The sequence below is a fragment of the Prorops nasuta genome, unplaced genomic scaffold, assembly GCF_024137725.1.
Source record: "Prorops nasuta isolate Cenicafe-Biocafe unplaced genomic scaffold, Cenicafe_Pnas_1.2 PNAS00107, whole genome shotgun sequence".
Classification (NCBI taxonomy): Eukaryota; Metazoa; Arthropoda; class Insecta; order Hymenoptera; family Bethylidae; genus Prorops; species Prorops nasuta.
Genome location: NW_027116904.1, coordinates 4,583 through 29,837, shown reverse-complemented (window position 1 = coordinate 29,837; position 25,255 = coordinate 4,583). Strand labels below are relative to the sequence as shown.

Below are 25,255 nucleotides of genomic sequence, written 5' to 3'. Positions count from 1 at the left end.
TAAAACTTATACTGTTCTGCACTTTTACTACACTTTACAAATGCCTTATGATAATAGAAACATTATCGATATGAAGTTACAGAGTATACTGCATGCCAGGAGAAATGTTATGAGCTGAATGAAATTCATTCAGCTGAACCATGCTTTCGTCCCATCTAACCTGACTACGAAACTATTATTTTTACACAAAAAAGGGCATGCAAACTACAAATTATTATATTTTGGAACTAACCTGAGGTTTCCTGCAGCAAATCCAAAAAATTGCACCCACTAAACACTTCACTGAACACTATTTAAATAAAACTCACTCACGCACGTCCGACTTGAGAGATAGCTGAAAACCGTCTCAACGATGACAGCAGCGGAGCTTTTTATGCGTTCGCAAATCCCACTTGAAGTGTGTGCAAAATATTTATTTTTTAAAAATCGTCTTCTCACGTTGTTTCTTCCCTCAAAATAAAATGTTAATTATATTTAAAAAGTTCTACAAATAAATATTACTGTTATTAAAAATAAATTAAGTTTAGCGCGAATTGTGCGGAAGCTTGCCATTGGTCCATCGATCTGATAAGCTTGATTATTGGTCTATCGATCTGATAAGCTTTATCATTAGCCAAGAAGCTCTGCACATTGTTCGCTAATAAGAAGGCAACGTGCAGTGTTTCATTCCCTACGATTCCCACGAAGCACGTGGACCGCCCGAGTTTCAGCAGAAAAATGGTAAGTAATTTTAACATCATTGCATGCTAATACGTGATAGAAGTGATGTGTAATGTTCTTCCGCGATGATTTGCAATATATGTTTTGATAAGAATTTCCAGTTACGAATGCATGTATTGTTAACTGTAGAATATGTCATATTTATTGTATTTGTAACAATGCAACATGGCCGTATTTTTGTATTCTTGCTAGTAAGAACACAACAATACAGCCATGTTGCATTTGAACAAATACACGCAAATACGTCATATGGTTTCCAATATATGCAATCGTAAGTGGACTTTCTTACTATCACATATGTGTTAAAACATTGCAGTAGCATATTACCCATCAAATCTTTCAAGCATGCGACATTTTAATAATATTTTTCTTGTTTTATTTTCAGAAAACCAGGAACTCTGAGGAGAAGAAGGAGGGAGGGGGCCAGAAGAGGGCTGCCTCGTCCAACCCCCCTTCGACCCCCGCCACTCCGCAACCACCCACACCTCAACCACCACCGCCGCAGCCACCAACGCCGCAACCACCCACGCCGCATCCGCCTAGTGGCAAGGAGAAGGAGGGGGGGGGGGGTCGAAGGTGACCCTGCAGACCGCAAAAGCGGGGGTTTCAAAGGTCTGCGTGCCGCCCCCAAGCCAGGGGGATCCGCGGACCCTAAGAAAACCCTGCATCGGCGATCTTTGCCATCCCTGCGGTCTACCCCGAAGCCAGGGGTAGTCACCGTGACCCTGCCGACCACCCCCAAGCCAGGGGGGTCGGCAGGGACATTGCAAACTACCCCGAAGCTAGAGGTAGCCACAGTAAGGCAGGCCGGGCCGAAGTCTTCGGCCAATTCCAGGTCGAAGCCGGCAATTTTGCCGGCCGTTGTTCCGCATAGTGCGGTTCGTGGGCGGTCCCAAGAACCGGGACCGTCCCGAATCCGCACATACACTCTGGGAAAACGAATCGTTCCAAAATGTAAACACAAGTTAAAGGTGCCTTAGTTAGCTAGTGGACAAGACTTTTCCACGTCGCGCGGCTTACCTGCTATTGTACCGAGTCCCAAGCAATAAACAGAGGGCAATAAACCGACCGAAAATGACTAATCCTTCTATACCTGTCCTGCAATGATTAATAAAAAATTCTAATTTTAATATTATTAATTAAATATTTTTAAGATTATTATCAATACATTGCTTATATTTTTAAGATGAAAATGAACCCAAACACGAGGCTAATCACGCGATTATTTCTATATTAGTTGTATCTTATATTTCTCATTTTCATAAATTTTAATAACACTTTTTTTTTGAGTAATTTAGATAGGAATTTAAAGTATTTGCACATTTTTTAATTATATATTTAAATTAAATAAATTTTTATTTATCATTTAATATAATTTTTGCTACACAATCCATTTATTACTGTCTTAAAATATACGGACTCTTAAGATTACACAATTATCAATAAATTCATATACCAAAATAAAAAATATTGCGTTAATACATAAATAATTATAATATATCTCTTAACGCATACATACATTATAAAATTATAAATTTGTTGACTATATAATCAACAGATATAAGAAAGAACATTGTTTATATAGCAGCTGTAAAGGGGCCTTGTCATGTAATAAAAGTATTGAACTTACAATAAATAAATAAATAAATATTTTTAAATAAGCTCAATTTTGTCAAAGATTAAAAAAACGTTGTTCCTTTCGCAGCTGTATAGAAGCTTTGTCATATAATAAAGTTAGTCATGTTTTATATAAATAAATACATAAATATAAATATGTTCACTTTTTTGTCATAATATAAGAAAAATACATTATATATATAGCGGCTGTATAGAGGCCTTGTCATATTTTAAATTTAGTGAACTTCAATATTATAATTTTTATACTGCAATGGATATACAACCGTTTGAACCATCAGATAGAGTTTTAGATTCAGTGGATAATTTAAATACTTGTTTCAAGAACTCGAAGAAATAAATTGCACAACGCTATAATATTCTACCATCGTTTTATGAAAAAAATTAAACTAACAGCCAATCATAGAGAAAAAAGGATTTCATTCGCATCGAAATAATATTAAAAGTGTAGCATACATTTTGAGATAATGTTATATGGGCTGACAGAAAGTTTTTGTTTCAACGATGGATAACAGAGTGCATGTGTGTCGCGACAAATATGTTACCAAAAGATAGAAACAGCAGAATATGACAAAAGATAGAGTAAAGGAAAAGTCCATAAAATTGAAACAAAAATAATTTCAAAAGTTTACTGCAGCATTTTGGAAATACTCATGCTTCCACAGTGATCACAGGATATCCTGAAGATGATGTCCCAAAATTAAAACTCGTGCAAGATGATCGAAATCCAAAAGAATGATTTGCCAAATCCCCGAAGTAGATTCAATAAACTGGCAACGTCAACCCATTTGAATACATTGACAATAGCTGGGCCATGATGACACTACGGCAAGGTACAAGCAAGAAACATAGCTGATCTATAGTCAACAAAAATGAAAAAAAGGTTGACCTACACAATTTTTAAACTATATAATTTAATTAGAAAAAGAAAAAAATTACCTTAACCCATTAACGTCCAAAATGTCAAAATTTCTTGCACGTTTTCAAAGTGATTTTTTCCTATGTAATTGGCGTTGAAAAAATTCTTGAACCACATATTCTGATGTAAAATTGCATGCTCTTTCAGAATCCGTTGCCAGAATCATGATAAAACTCACAGGAAAAGAGATATGCTCGATTGAAACATAAAAAACACCTAAATTTTCGAAAAAAAAATTTTTTAGGATTTTTTTTCGAAGTGTTACGGTGAAGATATCACCTTGCGACCATGATCAAAGGTGATCATGGGAGTTGAAGTTTAACAGGGAATTTTTTTGTTGACCTTGAACCATCGCTTCTTTACAAAATGGCGGAAAAAACGAATTTTTTTTTTTCAATCTTCATCAACTTTTTTCTCGAAATCTATGGTCTTTAGAAAAAAATTCATAAAAACAAAAATGCCTTAGAATCGCTCGAGGAACATTCTCCAATTTTTTCAGAATTTTTTGAGACAATTTTTGATTTTCCGGGAAACTTGTGAAATGGAATTTTCAAAAATGTCTCCAAAAATTCTGAAAAAATTTTAGGATGTTTCTCGAGTGCTTCTAAGACATTTTTGTTCTTATGAATTTTTTTCTAAAGTCCATAGATTTCGAGAAAAAAATTGATAAAGTTGAAAAAATAAAAATTCGTTTCGGCCGCTATGTTCTAAAAACCTATTGGTAAAAAACGATTTCTGTGCAAAATTTAGGAAGATTTTTTTACTCTTAGCGTTACCTAGAGACTACGGCGTGGACGTAGTAAAATTCTGTCTCCTTTGGGGTGCTTTTTTCCCGTGAGTCCCCTTGCCTCTCACGTCTCGGGGTGCTTGTTTTCCGTGAGTCCCCTTGCCTCTCACTTATTCATACTTTTAGGTGTGCTTTTTTAGCCAACATTTATTGCAAATATTTAAATTACATGTTTTGCAGAAAATTCTTGTTCTTATTGGACAGTTTCCATTCGAACAAATCCTCAATTTGTCACTATTAGATCGTCCATGTGCTTTACTTTTGCGACTACTTTTTTGTAAGTAGTATTTGGCAATCGAAATAGTGAACTCTTTTATTCCAACTTTTTTCTTTCCATCGTTAGCAGCATTGAAAATTACAAGAGAATTAGTAATAGACGCCTGTATAAGTCTCATAAAAACTACTCATGTCCATTTTTTTGATCGTATACTTGGGAGTATGTCATTGCAATGTCCGTCATGCAGGTCAATACCTCCCATGAATTTGTTATATAGGTGAAAAGCTTGCGGAAAAGGTATTTCAATTTTAGATTTAGCCTCTGCGCTGTATCTTTTTGAAATAGATAGAGGATTGACACCTGCTGCAGTTGAAGCTATTGAGACGGGCTTCGAATCCATGATAGTAATGAAATTTATGCCACTGTTTACGTCGTGCTTCACCACATATGTCCCTCTTGGAGCTTTCTTATCAAGCACATTTTTTTCTTTGACTCGATTATCTCTGATAGTACCAGTGCATTTCAAACGCAATTTCTTCAAATGTAATACCAAATCCATGTTCGTGAAGAAGTTGTCAAAGTACAGATGAAATTGAGAAATTTTGTTATAACTTATTATTTGAAAAAATGGTTGTAATAAATATAATACTACTCGTGAACCTAAAGCACATTTAGATAACTTATCTCCAATTTGAGAATTCTTGCCGCAATAAAGATCCAAATTCAGTAGATAGCCGTCCGAAGTACACAAGCCCCAAAATTTCAAACCAAATCTTATCGGTTTTCCTCGAATAAATTGTTTCAAAACAGTTTTTGCATAGGATTTGGCCATCATCTCATCAACGAATAGAGCAGTTCTCCATATTCCGAATTTCATGATGTTATTTTGAAAAAGTTTCAGTAGAGAACGAACGCGCCATCCTCGATCATTTGAATCTTTGTCTTTGTTTTTTGAAAACTTCAATTTAGATTTTGTGATTTCAAATTGTTGGCGAGACATTGCAGAAGAAACTACTTCATTAGATAAATACGGATCAGATGACCAGTAATCTCTCTGTGATTTTCTGGGATTGAATGTAGAAAAAATAACTATTCCAATAAAAGTATCAAGATCTTTCAATTTCAGATCATAACCATTGTCTTTACACGCATCAATAATATATTTTTTCATTTCAATAGAAAAAAAGGTTTCAAACAATTGAAAAGGTTCGCTCCTACGTATTTTCTTTTTTTGCGATTCGGACAATAATACTTTATCTTCATAAGAATCAGGGTGTAACTTTTCACTCTCAATCCAAGTGAATTCATGACCTTTTTCAAGTTTATCTTGTTTTTCAGAATAATTTGCACGAGCTTTATTGTAAGTGATATTGGGTATTTCATGTTCGCAATCTGAATCAAAATCGGAACCAGAATCATCGGAATCTGAATAGTCAGGATCCGGAATCAATACGTTGCGTTCTGAATCACTATCTGAAGAATCTGATTCATATTCAGAAGATCTTACACGTTTCCGCGACATAATGTATGAAATTAATGATTTCGTTTATTTATCACTCATCCGTATGTACAAAAATACGAAAGAAGAGAACAAAAAAAGACGAATATTCATGAATACATGAGACCAAAAATTACGCTTATCTGCCGAAATGAAATGGAAATAAAGGATGAAATTTTTGTCGGAATCTATAAGTCTTTGAAAAAAGAATGAAAATAAGTTAGAATCATTCGAGCAATATTGTAAAATTTTTTCCGAGTTTTCGTAGACAGAACGTTTTTTTACCAATAGGTTTTCAAAACATCGGCCGAAACGAATTTTTATTTTTTCAACTTTATCAATTTTTTTCTCGAAATCTATGGACTTTAGAAAAAAATTCATAAGAACAAAAATGTCTTAGAAGCACTCGAGAAACATCCTAAAATTTTTTCAGAATTTTTGGAGACATTTTTGAAAATTCCATTTCACAAGTTTCCCGGAAAATCAAAAATTGTCTCAAAAAATTCTGAAAGAATTGGAGAATGTTCCTCGAGCGATTCTAAGGCATTTTTGTTTGTATGAATTTTTTTCTAAAGACCATAGATTTCGAGAAAAATGTTGATGAAGATTGAAAAAAAAAATTTGTTTTTTCCGCCATTTTGTAAAGAAGCGATGGTTCAAGGTCAACAAAAAAATTCCCTGTTAAACTTCAAATCCCATGATCACCTTTGATCACGGTCGCAAAATGATATCTTCACCGTAACACTTCGAAAAAAAATCCTCAAAATTTTTTTTTTCGAAAATTTAGGTGTTTTTTATGTTTCAATCGAGCATATCTCTTTTCCTGTGAGTTTTATCATGATTCTGGCAACGGATTCTGAAAGAGCATGCAATTTTACATCAGAATATGTGGTTCAAGAATTTTTTCAACGCCAATTACATAGGAAAAAATCACTTTGAAAACGTGCAAGAAATTTTGACATTTTGGACGTTAATGGGTTAAATAAGATGCTAGTTTGGCAGAGAAAGAGTTATAATGCAAACCTCGTGTTCAGAGTAACAGCTAAGAGAAAAGTGGAAAAAGGGATAAATATAGAGGCAAACCTTCATTGTGGGGGGCTTTTCCGTGATTTAAGGCATAAGATCTTGGAAATAAAAGTATAGTAGTTGATGAATATTTTGATACAATCATGTATAAGTAAAGCTTTTAAAAAAGATCATCATTTTAATGTGGTATGTGTCATAGATAATGGGGTAATTAATCTGAGGAAACTGAAAGCTGTATAACTACAAAACTGTGGCTTCTATTGCATTCAGTTGCATTTTTACTAGTTTGTATTAATGAAAAGTAATAAATAATGATTCTACTTTGCCAGAGAAATAGCCATAATGCAAATCTGACGTTGAGAGTAAGAACTAAGAGAAAGGTGGGAAAAGGGATGTATATAGAAGCAAACCTTTATATTGAAGGCCTAGAAAGTGATTTAGGACATAAGATCTTGGAAGTAGAAGTTCTTATAGTCGATAAATAATGAAATACAAACAAGTAGAAAAGTAAATAATTGAAATGACGAGCTCTTTTGGTTGTCACACTACTACACGATTTTATTCAACTATCCATCGACTACTCAACTTCTACTGCCAAGATTTTGTAACCCAAATCACTTGCATGGTCTCCACTATCAAGGTTTGTTTCTACATTCACCCCACTTTCAACCTTTTTCTAAACTGTTACTCTCAACATCAGCTGTGCAATATGGCCCTTTCCTTGGCAAACTAGCATCATTTTCATTTATATTTCATTAATATAAACTAAAAAATATACAACTGAATGCAATAGAACCCACAATTTTTTAATCATACAGCTTTTAGTTTCCACAAATTATTTACCACATTAAAATGATGATCTTTTTTAAAAGCTACACTTACACATGCTTGTAACAAAATACTCAATAACTATTAGATTTTCATTTCCAAGATCTTATGCCTCTTATCACCTGGAAGGCTTTCACAATCTGATAAGAAGCAAACCCTTGGATTTGAAAGGAAATGGAAAGAATGCATAGATCAGCTGTATCTTTCGCTGTCATCAAATAACATTTATTCTGGCATGAAGCATGCTCTGAAACTTGTTATCGATATTGGTTCTAACTGCATAATACATTCATAAAGTTTGGTAAAGTTTCAAATGACAGTAGTAAAAACTTTAAAGGACCATGAGCTATGATATCATGTGACCCATGGCCCTTTAAAACTTATACTGTTCTGCACTTTTACTACACTTTACAAATGCCTTATGATAATAGAAACATTATCGATATGAAGTTACAGAGTATACTGCATGCCAGGAGAAATGTTATGAGCTGAATGAAATTCATTCAGCTGAACCATGCTTTCGTCCCATCTAACCTGACTACGAAACTATTATTTTTACACAAAAAAGGGCATGCAAACCACAAATTATTATATTTTGGAACTAACCTGAGGTTTCCTGCAGCAAATCCAAAAAATTGCACCCACTAAACACTTCACTGAACACTATTTAAATAAAACTCACTCACGCACGTCCGACTTGAGAGATAGCTGAAAACCGTTTCAACGATGACAGCAGCGGAGCTTTTTATGCGTTCGCAAATCCCACTTGAAGTGTGTGCAAAATATATATTTTTTAAAAATCGTCTTCTCACGTTGTTTCTTCCCTCAAAATAAAATGTTAATTATATTTAAAAAGCTTCTACAAATAAATATTACTGTTATTAAAAATAAATTAAGTTTAGCGCGAATTGTGCGGAAGCTTGCCATTGGTCCATCGATCTGATAAGCTTTATCATTAGCCAAGAAGCTCTGCACATTGTTTGCTAATAAGAAGGTAACGTGCAGTGTTTCATTCCCTACGATTCCCACGAAGCACGTGGACCGCCCGAGTTTCAGCAGAAAAATGGTAAGTAATTTTAACATGATTGCATGCTAATACGTAATAGAAGTAATGTGTAATGTTCTTCCGCGATGATTTGCAATATATGTTTTGATAAGAATTTCCAGTTACGAATGCATGTATTGTTAACTGTAGAATATGTCATATTTATTGTATTTGTAACAATGCAACATGGCCGTATTTTTGTATTCTTGCTAGTAAGAACACAACAATACAGCCATGTTGCATTTGAACAAATACACGCAAATACGTCATATGGTTTCCAGTATATGCAATCGTAAGTGGACTTTCTTACTATCACATATGTGTTAAAACATTGCAGTAGCATATTACCCATCAAATCTTTCAAGCATGTGACATTTTAATAATATTTTTCTTGTTTTATTTTCAGAAAACCAGGAACTCTGAGGAGAAGAAGGAGGGAGGAGGCCAGAAGAGGGCTGCCTCGTCCAACCCCCCTTCGATCCCCGCCACTCCGCAGCCACCCACACCTCAACCACCACCGCCGCAGCCACCAACGCCGCAACCACCCACGCCGCATCCGCCTAGCGGCAAGGAGAAGGAGGGGGGGGGGGGGGGTCGAAGGTGACCCCGCAGACCGGAAAAGCGGGGGTTTTCAAAGGTCTGCGTGCCGCCCCCAAGCCAGGGGGATCCGCGGACCCTAAAAAAACCCTGCAGCGGCGGTCTTTGCCATCCCTGCGGTCTACCCCGAAGCCAGGGGTAGTCACCGTGACCCTGCCGACCACCCCCAAGCCAGGGGGGTCGGCAGGGACATCGCAAACTACCCCGAAGCTAGAGGTAGCCGCAGAAAGGCAGGCCGGGCCGAAGTCTTCGGCCAATTCCAGGTCGAAGCCGGCAATTTTGCCGGCCGTTGTTCCGCATAGTGCGGTTCGTGGGCAGTCCCAAGAACCGGGACCGTCCCGAATCCGCACATACACTCTGGGAAAACGAATCGTTCCAAAATGTAAACACAAGTTAAAGGTGCCTTAGTTAGCTAGTGGACAAGACTTTTCCACGTCGCGCGGCTTACCTGCTATTGTACCGAGTCCCAAGCAATAAACAGAGGGCAATAAACCGACCGAAAATGACTAATCCTTCTATACCTGTCCTGCAATGATTAATAAAAAATTCTAATTTTAATATTATTAATTAAATATTTTTAAGATTATTATCAATACATTGCTTATATTTTTAAGATGAAAATGAACCCAAACACGAGGCTAATCACGCGATTATTTCTATATTAGTTGTATCTTATATTTCTCATTTTCATAAATTTTAATAACACTTTTTTTTTGAGTAATTTAGATAGGAATTTAAAGTATTTGCACATTTTTTAATTATATATTTAAATTAAATAAATTTTTATTTATCATTTAATATAATTTTTGCTACACAATCCATTTATTACTGTCTTAAAATATACGGACTCTTAAGATTACACAATTATCAATAAATTCATATACCAAAATAAAAAATATTGCGTTAATACATAAATAATTATAATATATCTCTTAACGCATACATACATTATAAAATTATAAATTTGTTGACTATATAATCATCAGATATAAGAAAGAACATTGTTTATATAGCAGCTGTAAAGGGGCCTTGTCATGTAATAAAAGTATTGAACTTACAATAAATAAATAAATAAATATTTTTAAATAAGCTCAATTTTGTCAAAGATTAAAAAAACGTTGTTCCTTTCGCAGCTGTATAGAGGCTTTGTCATATAATAAAGTTAGTCATGTTTTATATAAATAAATACATAAATATAAATATGTTCACTTTTTTGTCATAATATAAGAAAAATACATTATATATATAGCGGCTGTATAGAGGCCTTGTCATATTTTAAATTTAGTGAACTTCAATATTATAATTTTTATACTGCAATGGATATACAACCGTTTGAACCATCAGATAGAGTTTTAGATTCAGTGGATAATTTAAATACTTGTTTCAAGAACTCGAAGAAATAAATTGCACAACGCTATAATATTCTACCATCGTTTTATGAAAAAAATTAAACTAACAGCCAATCATAGAGAAAAAAGGATTTCATTCGCATCGAAATAATATTAAAAGTGTAGCATACATTTTGAGATAATGTTATATGGGCTGACAGAAAGTTTTTGTTTCAACGATGGATAACAGAGTGCATGTGTGTCGCGACAAATATGTTACCAAAAGATAGAAACAGCAGAATATGACAAAAGATAGAGTAAAGGAAAAGTCCATAAAATTGAAACAAAAATAATTTCAAAAGTTTACTGCAGCATTTTGGAAATACTCATGCTTCCACAGTGATCACAGGATATCCTGAAGATGATGTCCCAAAATTAAAACTCGTGCAAGATGATCGAAATCCAAAAGAATGATTTGCCAAATCCCCGAAGTAGATTCAATAAACTGGCAACGTCAACCCATTTGAATACATTGACAATAGCTGGGCCATGATGACACTACGGCAAGGTACAAGCAAGAAACATAGCTGATCTATAGTCAACAAAAATGAAAAAAAGGTTGACCTACACAATTTTTAAACTGTATAATTTAATTAGAAAAAGAAAAAAATTACCTTAACCCATTAACGTCCAAAATGTCAAAATTTCTTGCACGTTTTCAAAGTAATTTTTTCCTATGTAATTGGCGTTGAAAAAATTCTTGAACCACATATTCTGATGTAAAATTGCATGCTCTTTCAGAATCCGTTGCCAGAATTATGATAAAACTCACAGGAAAAGAGATATGCTCGATTGAAACATAAAAAACACCTAAATTTTCGAAAAAAAAATTTTTTAGGATTTTTTTTCGAAGTGTTACGGTGAAGATATCACCTTGCGACCATGATCAAAGGTGATCATGGGAGTTGAAGTTTAACAGGGAATTTTTTTGTTGACCTTGAACCATCGCTTCTTTACAAAATGGCGGAAAAAACGAATTTTTTTTTTTCAATCTTCATCAACTTTTTTCTCGAAATCTATGGTCTTTAGAAAAAAATTCATAAAAACAAAAATGCCTTAGAATCGCTCGAGGAACATTCTCCAATTTTTTCAGAATTTTTTGAGACAATTTTTGATTTTCCGGGAAACTTGTGAAATGGAATTTTCAAAAATGTCTCCAAAAATTCTGAAAAAATTTTAGGATGTTTCTCGAGTGCTTCTAAGACATTTTTGTTCTTATGAATTTTTTTCTAAAGTCCATAGATTTCGAGAAAAAAATTGATAAAGTTGAAAAAATAAAAATTCGTTTCGGCCGCTATGTTCTAAAAACCTATTGGTAAAAAACGATTTCTGTGCAAATTTTAGGAAGATTTTTTTACTCTTAGCGTTACCTAGAGACTACGGCGTGGACGTAGTAAAATTCTGTCTCCTTTGGGGTGCTTTTTTCCCGTGAGTCCCCTTGCCTCTCACGTCTCGGGGTGCTTGTTTTCCGTGAGTCCCCTTGCCTCTCACTTATTCATACTTTTAGGTGTGCTTTTTTAGCCAACATTTATTGCAAATATTTAAATTACATGTTTTGCAGAAAATTCTTGTTCTTATTGGACAGTTTTCATTCGAACAAATCCTCAATTTGTCACTATTAGATCGTCCATGTGCTTTACTTTTGCGACTACTTTTTTGTAAGTAGTATTTGGCAATCGAAATAGTGAACTCTTTTATTCCAACTTTTTTCTTTCCATCGTTAGCAGCATTGAAAATTACAAGAGAATTAGTAATAGACGCCTGTATAAGTCTCATAAAAACTACTCATGTCCATTTTTTTGATCGTATACTTGGGAGTATGTCATTGCAATGTCCGTCATGCAGGTCAATACCTCCCATGAATTTGTTATATAGGTGAAAAGCTTGCGGAAAAGGTATTTCAATTTTAGATTTAGCCTCTGCGCTGTATCTTTTTGAAATAGATAGAGGATTGACACCTGCTGCAGTTGAAGCTATTGAGACGGGCTTCGAATCCATGATAGTAATGAAATTTATGCCACTGTTTACGTCGTGCTTCACCACATATGTCCCTCTTGGAACTTTCTTATCAAGCACATTTTTTTCTTTGACTCGATTATCTCTGATAGTACCAGTGCATTTCAAACGCAATTTCTTCAAATGTAATACCAAATCCATGTTCGTGAAGAAGTTGTCAAAGTACAGATGAAATTGAGAAATTTTGTTATAACTTATTATTTGAAAAAATGGTTGTAATAAATATAATACTACTCGTGAACCTAAAGCACATTTAGATAACTTATCTCCAATTTGAGAATTCTTGCCGCAATAAAGATCCAAATTCAGTAGATAGCCGTCCGAAGTACACAAGCCCCAAAATTTCAAACCAAATCTTATCGGTTTTCCTCGAATAAATTGTTTCAAAACAGTTTTTGCATAGGATTTGGCCATCATCTCATCAACGAATAGAGCAGTTCTCCATATTCCGAATTTCATGATGTTATTTTGAAAAAGTTTCAGTAGAGAACGAACGCGCCATCCTCGATCATTTGAATCTTTGTCTTTGTTTTTTGAAAACTTCAATTTAGATTTTGTGATTTCAAATTGTTGGCGAGACATTGCAGAAGAAACTACTTCATTAGATAAATACGGATCAGATGACCAGTAATCTCTCTGTGATTTTCTGGGATTGAATGTAGAAAAAATAACTATTCCAATAAAAGTATCAAGATCTTTCAATTTCAGATCATAACCATTGTCTTTACACGCATCAATAATATATTTTTTCATTTCAATAGAAAAAAAGGTTTCAAACAATTGAAAAGGTTCGCTCCTACGTATTTTCTTTTTTTGCGATTCGGACAATAATACTTTATCTTCACAAGAATCAGGGTGTAACTTTTCACTCTCAATCCAAGTGAATTCATGACCTTTTTCAAGTTTATCTTGTTTTTCAGAATAATTAGCACGAGCTTTATTGTAAGTGATATTGGGTATTTCATGTTCGCAATCTGAATCAAAATCGGAACCAGAATCATCGGAATCTGAATAGTCAGGATCCGGAATCAATACGTTGCGTTCTGAATCACTATCTGAAGAATCTGATTCATATTCAGAAGATCTTACACGTTTCCGCGACATAATGTATGAAATTAATGATTTCGTTTATTTATCACTCATCCGTATGTACAAAAATACGAAAGAAGAGAACAAAAAAAGACGAATATTCATGAATACATGAGACCAAAAATTACGCTTATCTGCCGAAATGAAATGGAAATAAAGGATGAAATTTTTGTCGGAATCTATAAGTCTTTGAAAAAAGAATGAAAATAAGTTAGAATCATTCGAGCAATATTGTAAAATTTTTTCCGAGTTTTCGTAGACAGAACGTTTTTTTACCAATAGGTTTTCAAAACATCGGCCGAAACGAATTTTTATTTTTTCAACTTTATCAATTTTTTTCTCGAAATCTATGGACTTTAGAAAAAAATTCATAAGAACAAAAATGTCTTAGAAGCACTCGAGAAACATCCTAAAATTTTTTCAGAATTTTTGGAGACATTTTTGAAAATTCCATTTCACAAGTTTCCCGGAAAATCAAAAATTGTCTCAAAAAATTCTGAAAGAATTGGAGAATGTTCCTCGAGCGATTCTAAGGCATTTTTGTTTGTATGAATTTTTTTCTAAAGACCATAGATTTCGAGAAAAATGTTGATGAAGATTGAAAAAAAAAATTTGTTTTTTCCGCCATTTTGTAAAGAAGCGATGGTTCAAGGTCAACAAAAAAATTCCCTGTTAAACTTCAACTCCCATGATCACCTTTGATCATGGTCGCAAGGTGATATCTTCACCGTAACACTTCGAAAAAAATCCTAAAAAATGTTTTTTTCGAAAATTTAGGTGTTTTTTATGTTTCATTCGAGCATATCTCTTTTCCTGTGAGTTTTATCATGATTCTGGCAACGGATTCTGAAAGAGCATGCAATTTTACATCAGAATATGTGGTTCAAGAATTTTTTCAACGCCAATTACATAGGAAAAAATCACTTTGAAAACGTGCAAGAAATTTTGACATTTTGTACGTTAATGGGTTAAATAAGATGCTAGTTTGCCAGAGAAAGAGTTATAATGCAAACCTCGTGTTCAGAGTAACAGCTAAGAGAAAAGTGGAAAAAGGGATAAATATAGAGGCAAACCTTCATTGTGGGGGGCTTTTCCGTGATTTAAGGCATAAGATCTTGAAAATAAAAGTATAGTAGTTGATGAATATTTTGATACAATCATGTATAAGTAAAGCTTTTAAAAAAGATCATCATTTTAATGTGGTATGTGTCATAGATAATGGGGTAATTAATCTGAGGAAACTGAAAGCTGTATAACTACAAAACTGTGGCTTCTATTGCATTCAGTTGCATTTTTTCTAGTTTGTATTAATGAAAAGTAATAAATAATGATTCTACTTTGCCAGAGAAATAGCCATAATGCAAATCTGACGTTGAGAGTAAGAACTAAGAGAAAGGTGGGAAAAGGGATGTATATAGAAGCAAACCTTTATATTGAAGGCCTAGAAAGTGATTTAGGACATAAGATCTTGGAAGTAGAAGTTCTTATAGTCGATAAATAATGAAATACAAACAAGTAGAAAAGTAAATAATTGAAATGACGAGCTCTTTTGGTTGTCACACTACTACACGATTTTATTCAACTATCCATCGACTACTCAACTTCTACTGCCAAGATTTTGTAACCCAAATCACTTGCATGGTCTCCACTATCAAGGTTTGTTTCTACATTCACCCCACTTTCAACCTTTTTCTAAACTGTTACTCTCAACATCAGCTGTGCAATATGGCCCTTTCCTTGGCAAACTAGCATCATTTTCATTTATATTTCATTAATATAAACTAAAAAATATACAACTGAATGCAATAGAACCCACAATTTTTTAATCATACAGCTTTTAGTTTCCACAAATTATTTACCACATTAAAATGATGATCTTTTTTAAAAGCTACACTTACACATGCTTGTAACAAAATACTCAATAACTATTAGACTTTCATTTCCAAGATCTTATGCCTCTTATCACCTGGAAGGCTTTCACAATCTGATAAGAAGCAAACCCTTGGATTTGAAAGGAAATGGAAAGAATGCATAGATCAGCTGTATCTTTCGCTGTCATCAAATAACATTTATTCTGGCATGAAGCATGCTCTGAAACTTGTTATCGATATTGGTTCTAACTGCATAATACATTCATAAAGTTTGGTAAAGGTTCAAATGACAGTAGTAAAAACTTTAAAGGACCATGAGCTATGATATCATGTGACCCATGGCCCTTTAAAACTTATACTGTTCTGCACTTTTACTACACTTTACAAATGCCTTATGATAATAGAAACATTATCGATATGAAGTTACAGAGTATACTGCATGCCAGGAGAAATGTTATGAGCTGAATGAAATTCATTCAGCTGAACCATGCTTTCGTCCCATCTAACCTGACTACGAAACTATTATTTTTACACAAAAAAGGGCATGCAAACTACAAATTATTATATTTTGGAACTAACCTGAGGTTTCCTGCAGCAAATCCAAAAAATTGCACCCACTAAACACTTCACTGAACACTATTTAAATAAAACTCACTCACGCACGTCCGACTTGAGAGATAGCTGAAAACCGTCTCAACGATGACAGCAGCGGAGCTTTTTATGCGTTCGCAAATCCCACTTGAAGTGTGTGCAAAATATATATTTTTTAAAAATCGTCTTCTCACGTTGTTTCTTCCCTCAAAATAAAATGTTAATTATATTTAAAAAGCTTCTACAAATAAATATTACTGTTATTAAAAATAAATTAAGTTTAGCGCGAATTGTGCGGAAGCTTGCCATTGGTCCATCGATCTGATAAGCTTGATTATTGGTCTATCGATCTGATAAGCTTTATCATTAGCCAAGAAGCTCTGCACATTGTTTGCTAATAAGAAGGTAACGTGCAGTGTTTCATTCCCTACGATTCCCACGAAGCACGTGGACCGCCCGAGTTTCAGCAGAAAAATGGTAAGTAATTTTAACATGATTGCATGCTAATACGTAATAGAAGTGATGTGTAATGTTCTTCCGCGATGATTTGCAATATATGTTTTGATAAGAATTTCCAGTTACGAATGCATGTATTGTTAACTGTAGAATATGTCATATTTATTGTATTTGTAACAATGCAACATGGCCGTATTTTTGTATTCTTGCTAGTAAGAACACAACAATACAGCCATGTTGCATTTGAACAAATACACGCAAATACGTCATATGGTTTCCAGTATATGCAATCGTAAGTGGACTTTCTTACTATCACATATGTGTTAAAACATTGCAGTAGCATATTACCCATCAAATCTTTCAAGCATGTGACATTTTAATAATATTTTTCTTGTTTTATTTTCAGAAAACCAGGAACTCTGAGGAGAAGAAGGAGGGAGGAGGCCAGAAGAGGGCTGCCTCGTCCAACCCCCCTTCGATCCCCGCCACTCCGCAGCCACCCACACCTCAACCACCACCGCCGCAGCCACCAACGCCGCAACCACCCACGCCGCATCCGCCTAGCGGCAAGGAGAAGGAGGGGGGGGGGGGGTCGAAGGTGACCCCGCAGACCGGAAAAGCGGGGGTTTTCAAAGGTCTGCGTGCCGCCCCCAAGCCAGGGGGATCCGCGGACCCTAAAAAAACCCTGCAGCGGCGGTCTTTGCCATCCCTGCGGTCTACCCCGAAGCCAGGGGTAGTCACCGTGACCCTGCCGACCACCCCCAAGCCAGGGGGGTCGGCAGGGACATCGCAAACTACCCCGAAGCTAGAGGTAGCCACAGTAAGGCAGGCCGGGCCGAAGTCTTCGGCCAATTCCAGGTCGAAGCCGGCAATTTTGCCGGCCGTTGTTCCGCATAGTGCGGTTCGTGGGCGGTCCCAAGAACCGGGACCGTCCCGAATCCGCACATACACTCTGGGAAAACGAATCGTTCCAAAATGTAAACACAAGTTAAAGGTGCCTTAGTTAGCTAGTGGACAAGACTTTTCCACGTCGCGCGGCTTACCTGCTATTGTACCGAGTCCCAAGCAATAAACAGAGGGCAATAAACCGACCGAAAATGACTAATCCTTCTATACCTGTCCTGCAATGATTAATAAAAAATTCTAATTTTAATATTATTAATTAAATATTTTTAAGATTATTATCAATACATTGCTTATATTTTTAAGATGAAAATGAACCCAAACACGAGGCTAATCACGCGATTATTTCTATATTAGTTGTATCTTATATTTCTCATTTTCATAAATTTTAATAACACTTTTTTTTTGAGTAATTTAGATAGGAATTTAAAGTATTTGCACATTTTTTAATTATATATTTAAATTAAATAAATTTTTATTTATCATTTAATATAATTTTTGCTACACAATCCATTTATTACTGTCTTAAAATATACGGACTCTTAAGATTACACAATTATCAATAAATTCATATACCAAAATAAAAAATATTGCGTTAATACATAAATAATTATAATATATCTCTTAACGCATACATACATTATAAAATTATAAATTTGTTGACTATATAATCATCAGATATAAGAAAGAACATTGTTTATATAGCAGCTGTAAAGGGGCCTTGTCATGTAATAAAAGTATTGAACTTACAATAAATAAATAAATAAATATTTTTAAATAAGCTCAATTTTGTCAAAGATTAAAAAAACGTTGTTCCTTTCGCAGCTGTATAGAGGCTTTGTCATATAATAAAGTTAGTCATGTTTTATATAAATAAATACATAAATATAAATATGTTCACTTTTTTGTCATAATATAAGAAAAATACATTATATATATAGCGGCTGTATAGAGGCCTTGTCATATTTTAAATTTAGTGAACTTCAATATTATAATTTTTATACTGCAATGGATATACAACCGTTTGAACCATCAGATAGAGTTTTAGATTCAGTGGATAATTTAAATACTTGTTTCAAGAACTCGAAGAAATAAATTGCACAACGCTATAATATTCTACCATCGTTTTATGAAAAAAATTAAACTAACAGCCAATCATAGAGAAAAAAGGATTTCATTCGCATCGAAATAATATTAAAAGTGTAGCATACATTTTGAGATAATGTTATATGGGCTGACAGAAAGTTTTTGTTTCAACGATGGATAACAGAGTGCATGTGTGTCGCGACAAATATGTTACCAAAAGATAGAAACAGCAGAATATGACAAAAGATAGAGTAAAGGAAAAGTCCATAAAATTGAAACAAAAATAATTTCAAAAGTTTACTGCAGCATTTTGGAAATACTCATGCTTCCACAGTGATCACAGGATATCCTGAAGATGATGTCCCAAAATTAAAACTCGTGCAAGATGATCGAAATCCAAAAGAATGATTTGCCAAATCCCCGAAGTAGATTCAATAAACTGGCAACGTCAACCCATTTGAATACATTGACAATAGCTGGGCCATGATGACACTACGGCAAGGTACAAGCAAGAAACATAGCTGATCTATAGTCAACAAAAATGAAAAAAAGGTTGACCTACACAATTTTTAAACTGTATAATTTAATTAGAAAAAGAAAAAAATTACCTTAACCCATTAACGTCCAAAATGTCAAAATTTCTTGCACGTTTTCAAAGTGATTTTTTCCTATGTAATTGGCGTTGAAAAAATTCTTGAACCACATATTCTGATGTAAAATTGCATGCTCTTTCAGAATCCGTTGCCAGAATCATGATAAAACTCACAGGAAAAGAGATATGCTCGATTGAAACATAAAAAACACCTAAATTTTCGAAAAAAAAATTTTTTAGGATTTTTTTTCGAAGTGTTACGGTGAAGATATCACCTTGCGACCATGATCAAAGGTGATCATGGGAGTTGAAGTTTAACAGGGAATTTTTTTGTTGACCTTGAACCATCGCTTCTTTACAAAATGGCGGAAAAAACGAATTTTTTTTTTTCAATCTTCATCAACTTTTTTCTCGAAATCTATGGTCTTTAGAAAAAAATTCATAAAAACAAAAATGCCTTAGAATCGCTCGAGGAACATTCTCCAATTTTTTCAGAATTTTTTGAGACAATTTTTGATTTTCCGGGAAACTTGTGAAATGGAATTTTCAAAAATGTCTCCAAAAATTCTGAAAAAATTTTAGGATGTTTCTCGAGTGCTTCTAAGACATTTTTGTTCTTATGAATTTTTTTCTAAAGTCCATAGATTTCGAGAAAAAAATTGATAAAGTTGAAAAAATAAAAATTCGTTTCGGCCGCTATGTTCTAAAAACCTATTGGTAAAAAACGATTTCTGTGCAAAATTTAGGAAGATTTTTTTACTCTTAGCGTTACCTAGAGACTACGGCGTGGACGTAGTAAAATTCTGTCTCCTTTGGGGTGCTTTTTTCCCGTGAGTCCCCTTGCCTCTCACGTCTCGGGGTGCTTGTTTTCCGTGAGTCCCCTTGCCTCTCACTTATTCATACTTTTAGGTGTGCTTTTTTAGCCAACATTTATTGCAAATATTTAAATTACATGTTTTGCAGAAAATTCTTGTTCTTATTGGACAGTTTCCATTCGAACAAATCCTCAATTTGTCACTATTAGATCGTCCATGTGCTTTACTTTTGCGACTACTTTTTTGTAAGTAGTATTTGGCAATCGAAATAGTGAACTCTTTTATTCCAACTTTTTTCTTTCCATCGTTAGCAGCATTGAAAATTACAAGAGAATTAGTAATAGACGCCTGTATAAGTCTCATAAAAACTACTCATGTCCATTTTTTTGATCGTATACTTGGGAGTATGTCATTGCAATGTCCGTCATGCAGGTCAATACCTCCCATGAATTTGTTATATAGGTGAAAAGCTTGCGGAAAAGGTATTTCAATTTTAGATTTAGCCTCTGCGCTGTATCTTTTTGAAATAGATAGAGGATTGACACCTGCTGCAGTTGAAGCTATTGAGACGGGCTTCGAATCCATGATAGTAATGAAATTTATGCCACTGTTTACGTCGTGCTTCACCACATATGTCCCTCTTGGAGCTTTCTTATCAAGCACATTTTTTTCTTTGACTCGATTATCTCTGATAGTACCAGTGCATTTCAAACGCAATTTCTTCAAATGTAATACCAAATCCATGTTCGTGAAGAAGTTGTCAAAGTACAGATGAAATTGAGAAATTTTGTTATAACTTATTATTTGAAAAAATGGTTGTAATAAATATAATACTACTCGTGAACCTAAAGCACATTTAGATAACTTATCTCCAATTTGAGAATTCTTGCCGCAATAAAGATCCAAATTCAGTAGATAGCCGTCCGAAGTACACAAGCCCCAAAATTTCAAACCAAATCTTATCGGTTTTCCTCGAATAAATTGTTTCAAAACAGTTTTTGCATAGGATTTGGCCATCATCTCATCAACGAATAGAGCAGTTCTCCATATTCCGAATTTCATGATGTTATTTTGAAAAAGTTTCAGTAGAGAACGAACGCGCCATCCTCGATCATTTGAATCTTTGTCTTTGTTTTTTGAAAACTTCAATTTAGATTTTGTGATTTCAAATTGTTGGCGAGACATTGCAGAAGAAACTACTTCATTAGATAAATACGGATCAGATGACCAGTAATCTCTCTGTGATTTTCTGGGATTGAATGTAGAAAAAATAACTATTCCAATAAAAGTATCAAGATCTTTCAATTTCAGATCATAACCATTGTCTTTACACGCATCAATAATATATTTTTTCATTTCAATAGAAAAAAAGGTTTCAAACAATTGAAAAGGTTCGCTCCTACGTATTTTCTTTTTTTGCGATTCGGACAATAATACTTTATCTTCACAAGAATCAGGGTGTAACTTTTCACTCTCAATCCAAGTGAATTCATGACCTTTTTCAAGTTTATCTTGTTTTTCAGAATAATTTGCACGAGCTTTATTGTAAGTGATATTGGGTATTTCATGTTCGCAATCTGAATCAAAATCGGAACCAGAATCATCGGAATCTGAATAGTCAGGATCCGGAATCAATACGTTGCGTTCTGAATCACTATCTGAAGAATCTGATTCATATTCAGAAGATCTTACACGTTTCCGCGACATAATGTATGAAATTAATGATTTCGTTTATTTATCACTCATCCGTATGTACAAAAATACGAAAGAAGAGAACAAAAAAAGACGAATATTCATGAATACATGAGACCAAAAATTACGCTTATCTGCCGAAATGAAATGGAAATAAAGGATGAAATTTTTGTCGGAATCTATAAGTCTTTGAAAAAAGAATGAAAATAAGTTAGAATCATTCGAGCAATATTGTAAAATTTTTTCCGAGTTTTCGTAGACAGAACGTTTTTTTACCAATAGGTTTTCAAAACATCGGCCGAAACGAATTTTTATTTTTTCAACTTTATCAATTTTTTTCTCGAAATCTATGGACTTTAGAAAAAAATTCATAAGAACAAAAATGTCTTAGAAGCACTCGAGAAACATCCTAAAATTTTTTCAGAATTTTTGGAGACATTTTTGAAAATTCCATTTCACAAGTTTCCCGGAAAATCAAAAATTGTCTCAAAAAATTCTGAAAGAATTGGAGAATGTTCCTCGAGCGATTCTAAGGCATTTTTGTTTGTATGAATTTTTTTCTAAAGACCATAGATTTCGAGAAAAATGTTGATGAAGATTGAAAAAAAAAATTTGTTTTTTCCGCCATTTTGTAAAGAAGCGATGGTTCAAGGTCAACAAAAAAATTCCCTGTTAAACTTCAACTCCCATGATCACCTTTGATCATGGTCGCAAGGTGATATCTTCACCGTAACACTTCGAAAAAAATCCTAAAAAATGTTTTTTTCGAAAATTTAGGTGTTTTTTATGTTTCATTCGAGCATATCTCTTTTCCTGTGAGTTTTATCATGATTCTGGCAACGGATTCTGAAAGAGCATGCAATTTTACATCAGAATATGTGGTTCAAGAATTTTTTCAACGCCAATTACATAGGAAAAAATCACTTTGAAAACGTGCAAGAAATTTTGACATTTTGGACGTTAATGGGTTAAATAAGATGCTAGTTTGCCAGAGAAAGAGTTATAATGCAAACCTCGTGTTCAGAGTAACAGCTAAGAGAAAAGTGGAAAAAGGGATAAATATAGAGGCAAACCTTCATTGTGGGGGGCTTTTCCGTGATTTAAGGCATAAGATCTTGAAAATAAAAGTATAGTAGTTGATGAATATTTTGATACAATCATGTATAAGTAAAGCTTTTAAAAAAGATCATCATTTTAATGTGGTATGTGTCATAGATAATGGGGTAATTAATCTGAGGAAACTGAAAGCTGTATAACTACAAAACTGTGGCTTCTATTGCATTCAGTTGCATTTTTTCTAGTTTGTATTAATGAAAAGTAATAAATAATGATTCTACTTTGCCAGAGAAATAGCCATAATGCAAATCTGACGTTGAGAGTAAGAACTAAGAGAAAGGTGGGAAAAGGGATGTATATAGAAGCAAACCTTTATATTGAAGGCCTAGAAAGTGATTTAGGACATAAGATCTTGGAAGTAGAAGTTCTTATAGTCGATAAATAATGAAATACAAACAAGTAGAAAAGTAAATAATTGAAATGACGAGCTCTTTTGGTTGTCACACTACTACACGATTTTATTCAACTATCCATCGACTACTCAACTTCTACTGCCAAGATTTTGTAACCCAAATCACTTGCATGGTCTCCACTATCAAGGTTTGTTTCTACATTCACCCCACTTTCAACCTTTTTCTAAACTGTTACTCTCAACATCAGCTGTGCAATATGGCCCTTTCCTTGGCAAACTAGCATCATTTTCATTTATATTTCATTAATATAAACTAAAAAATATACAACTGAATGCAATAGAACCCACAATTTTTTAATCATACAGCTTTTAGTTTCCACAAATTATTTACCACATTAAAATGATGATCTTTTTTAAAAGCTACACTTACACATGCTTGTAACAAAATACTCAATAACTATTAGACTTTCATTTCCAAGATCTTATGCCTCTTATCACCTGGAAGGCTTTCACAATCTGATAAGAAGCAAACCCTTGGATTTGAAAGGAAATGGAAAGAATGCATAGATCAGCTGTATCTTTCGCTGTCATCAAATAACATTTATTCTGGCATGAAGCATGCTCTGAAACTTGTTATCGATATTGGTTCTAACTGCATAATACATTCATAAAGTTTGGTAAAGGTTCAAATGACAGTAGTAAAAACTTTAAAGGACCATGAGCTATGATATCATGTGACCCATGGCCCTTTAAAACTTATACTGTTCTGCACTTTTACTACACTTTACAAATGCCTTATGATAATAGAAACATTATCGATATGAAGTTACAGAGTATACTGCATGCCAGGAGAAATGTTATGAGCTGAATGAAATTCATTCAGCTGAACCATGCTTTCGTCCCATCTAACCTGACTACGAAACTATTATTTTTACACAAAAAAGGGCATGCAAACTACAAATTATTATATTTTGGAACTAACCTGAGGTTTCCTGCAGCAAATCCAAAAAATTGCACCCACTAAACACTTCACTGAACACTATTTAAATAAAACTCACTCACGCACGTCCGACTTGAGAGATAGCTGAAAACCGTCTCAACGATGACAGCAGCGGAGCTTTTTATGCGTTCGCAAATCCCACTTGAAGTGTGTGCAAAATATATATTTTTTAAAAATCGTCTTCTCACGTTGTTTCTTCCCTCAAAATAAAATGTTAATTATATTTAAAAAGCTTCTACAAATAAATATTACTGTTATTAAAAATAAATTAAGTTTAGCGCGAATTGTGCGGAAGCTTGCCATTGGTCCATCGATCTGATAAGCTTGATTATTGGTCTATCGATCTGATAAGCTTTATCATTAGCCAAGAAGCTCTGCACATTGTTTGCTAATAAGAAGGTAACGTGCAGTGTTTCATTCCCTACGATTCCCACGAAGCACGTGGACCGCCCGAGTTTCAGCAGAAAAATGGTAAGTAATTTTAACATGATTGCATGCTAATACGTAATAGAAGTGATGTGTAATGTTCTTCCGCGATGATTTGCAATATATGTTTTGATAAGAATTTCCAGTTACGAATGCATGTATTGTTAACTGTAGAATATGTCATATTTATTGTATTTGTAACAATGCAACATGGCCGTATTTTTGTATTCTTGCTAGTAAGAACACAACAATACAGCCATGTTGCATTTGAACAAATACACGCAAATACGTCATATGGTTTCCAGTATATGCAATCGTAAGTGGACTTTCTTACTATCACATATGTGTTAAAACATTGCAGTAGCATATTACCCATCAAATCTTTCAAGCATGTGACATTTTAATAATATTTTTCTTGTTTTATTTTCAGAAAACCAGGAACTCTGAGGAGAAGAAGGAGGGAGGAGGCCAGAAGAGGGCTGCCTCGTCCAACCCCCCTTCGATCCCCGCCACTCCGCAGCCACCCACACCTCAACCACCACCGCCGCAGCCACCAACGCCGCAACCACCCACGCCGCATCCGCCTAGCG

At 34.3% G+C, this 25,255-nt stretch overlaps 1 protein-coding gene across 1 annotated transcript; it reads left to right on the top strand.

The window, feature by feature from the left end:
- Positions 1-885: 885 nt before the first annotated feature.
- Positions 886-25,255, top strand: LOC136784955 (uncharacterized; the record flags this gene model as incomplete). The annotated part of the gene is made up of 7 exons (XM_066745915.1): positions 886-891; positions 1,106-1,265; positions 8,957-8,967; positions 9,082-9,241; positions 16,965-16,975; positions 17,090-17,503; positions 25,096-25,255. Coding segments are annotated over exons 1-7 (922 nt in total), but the record flags the coding sequence as incomplete, so codon positions are not given.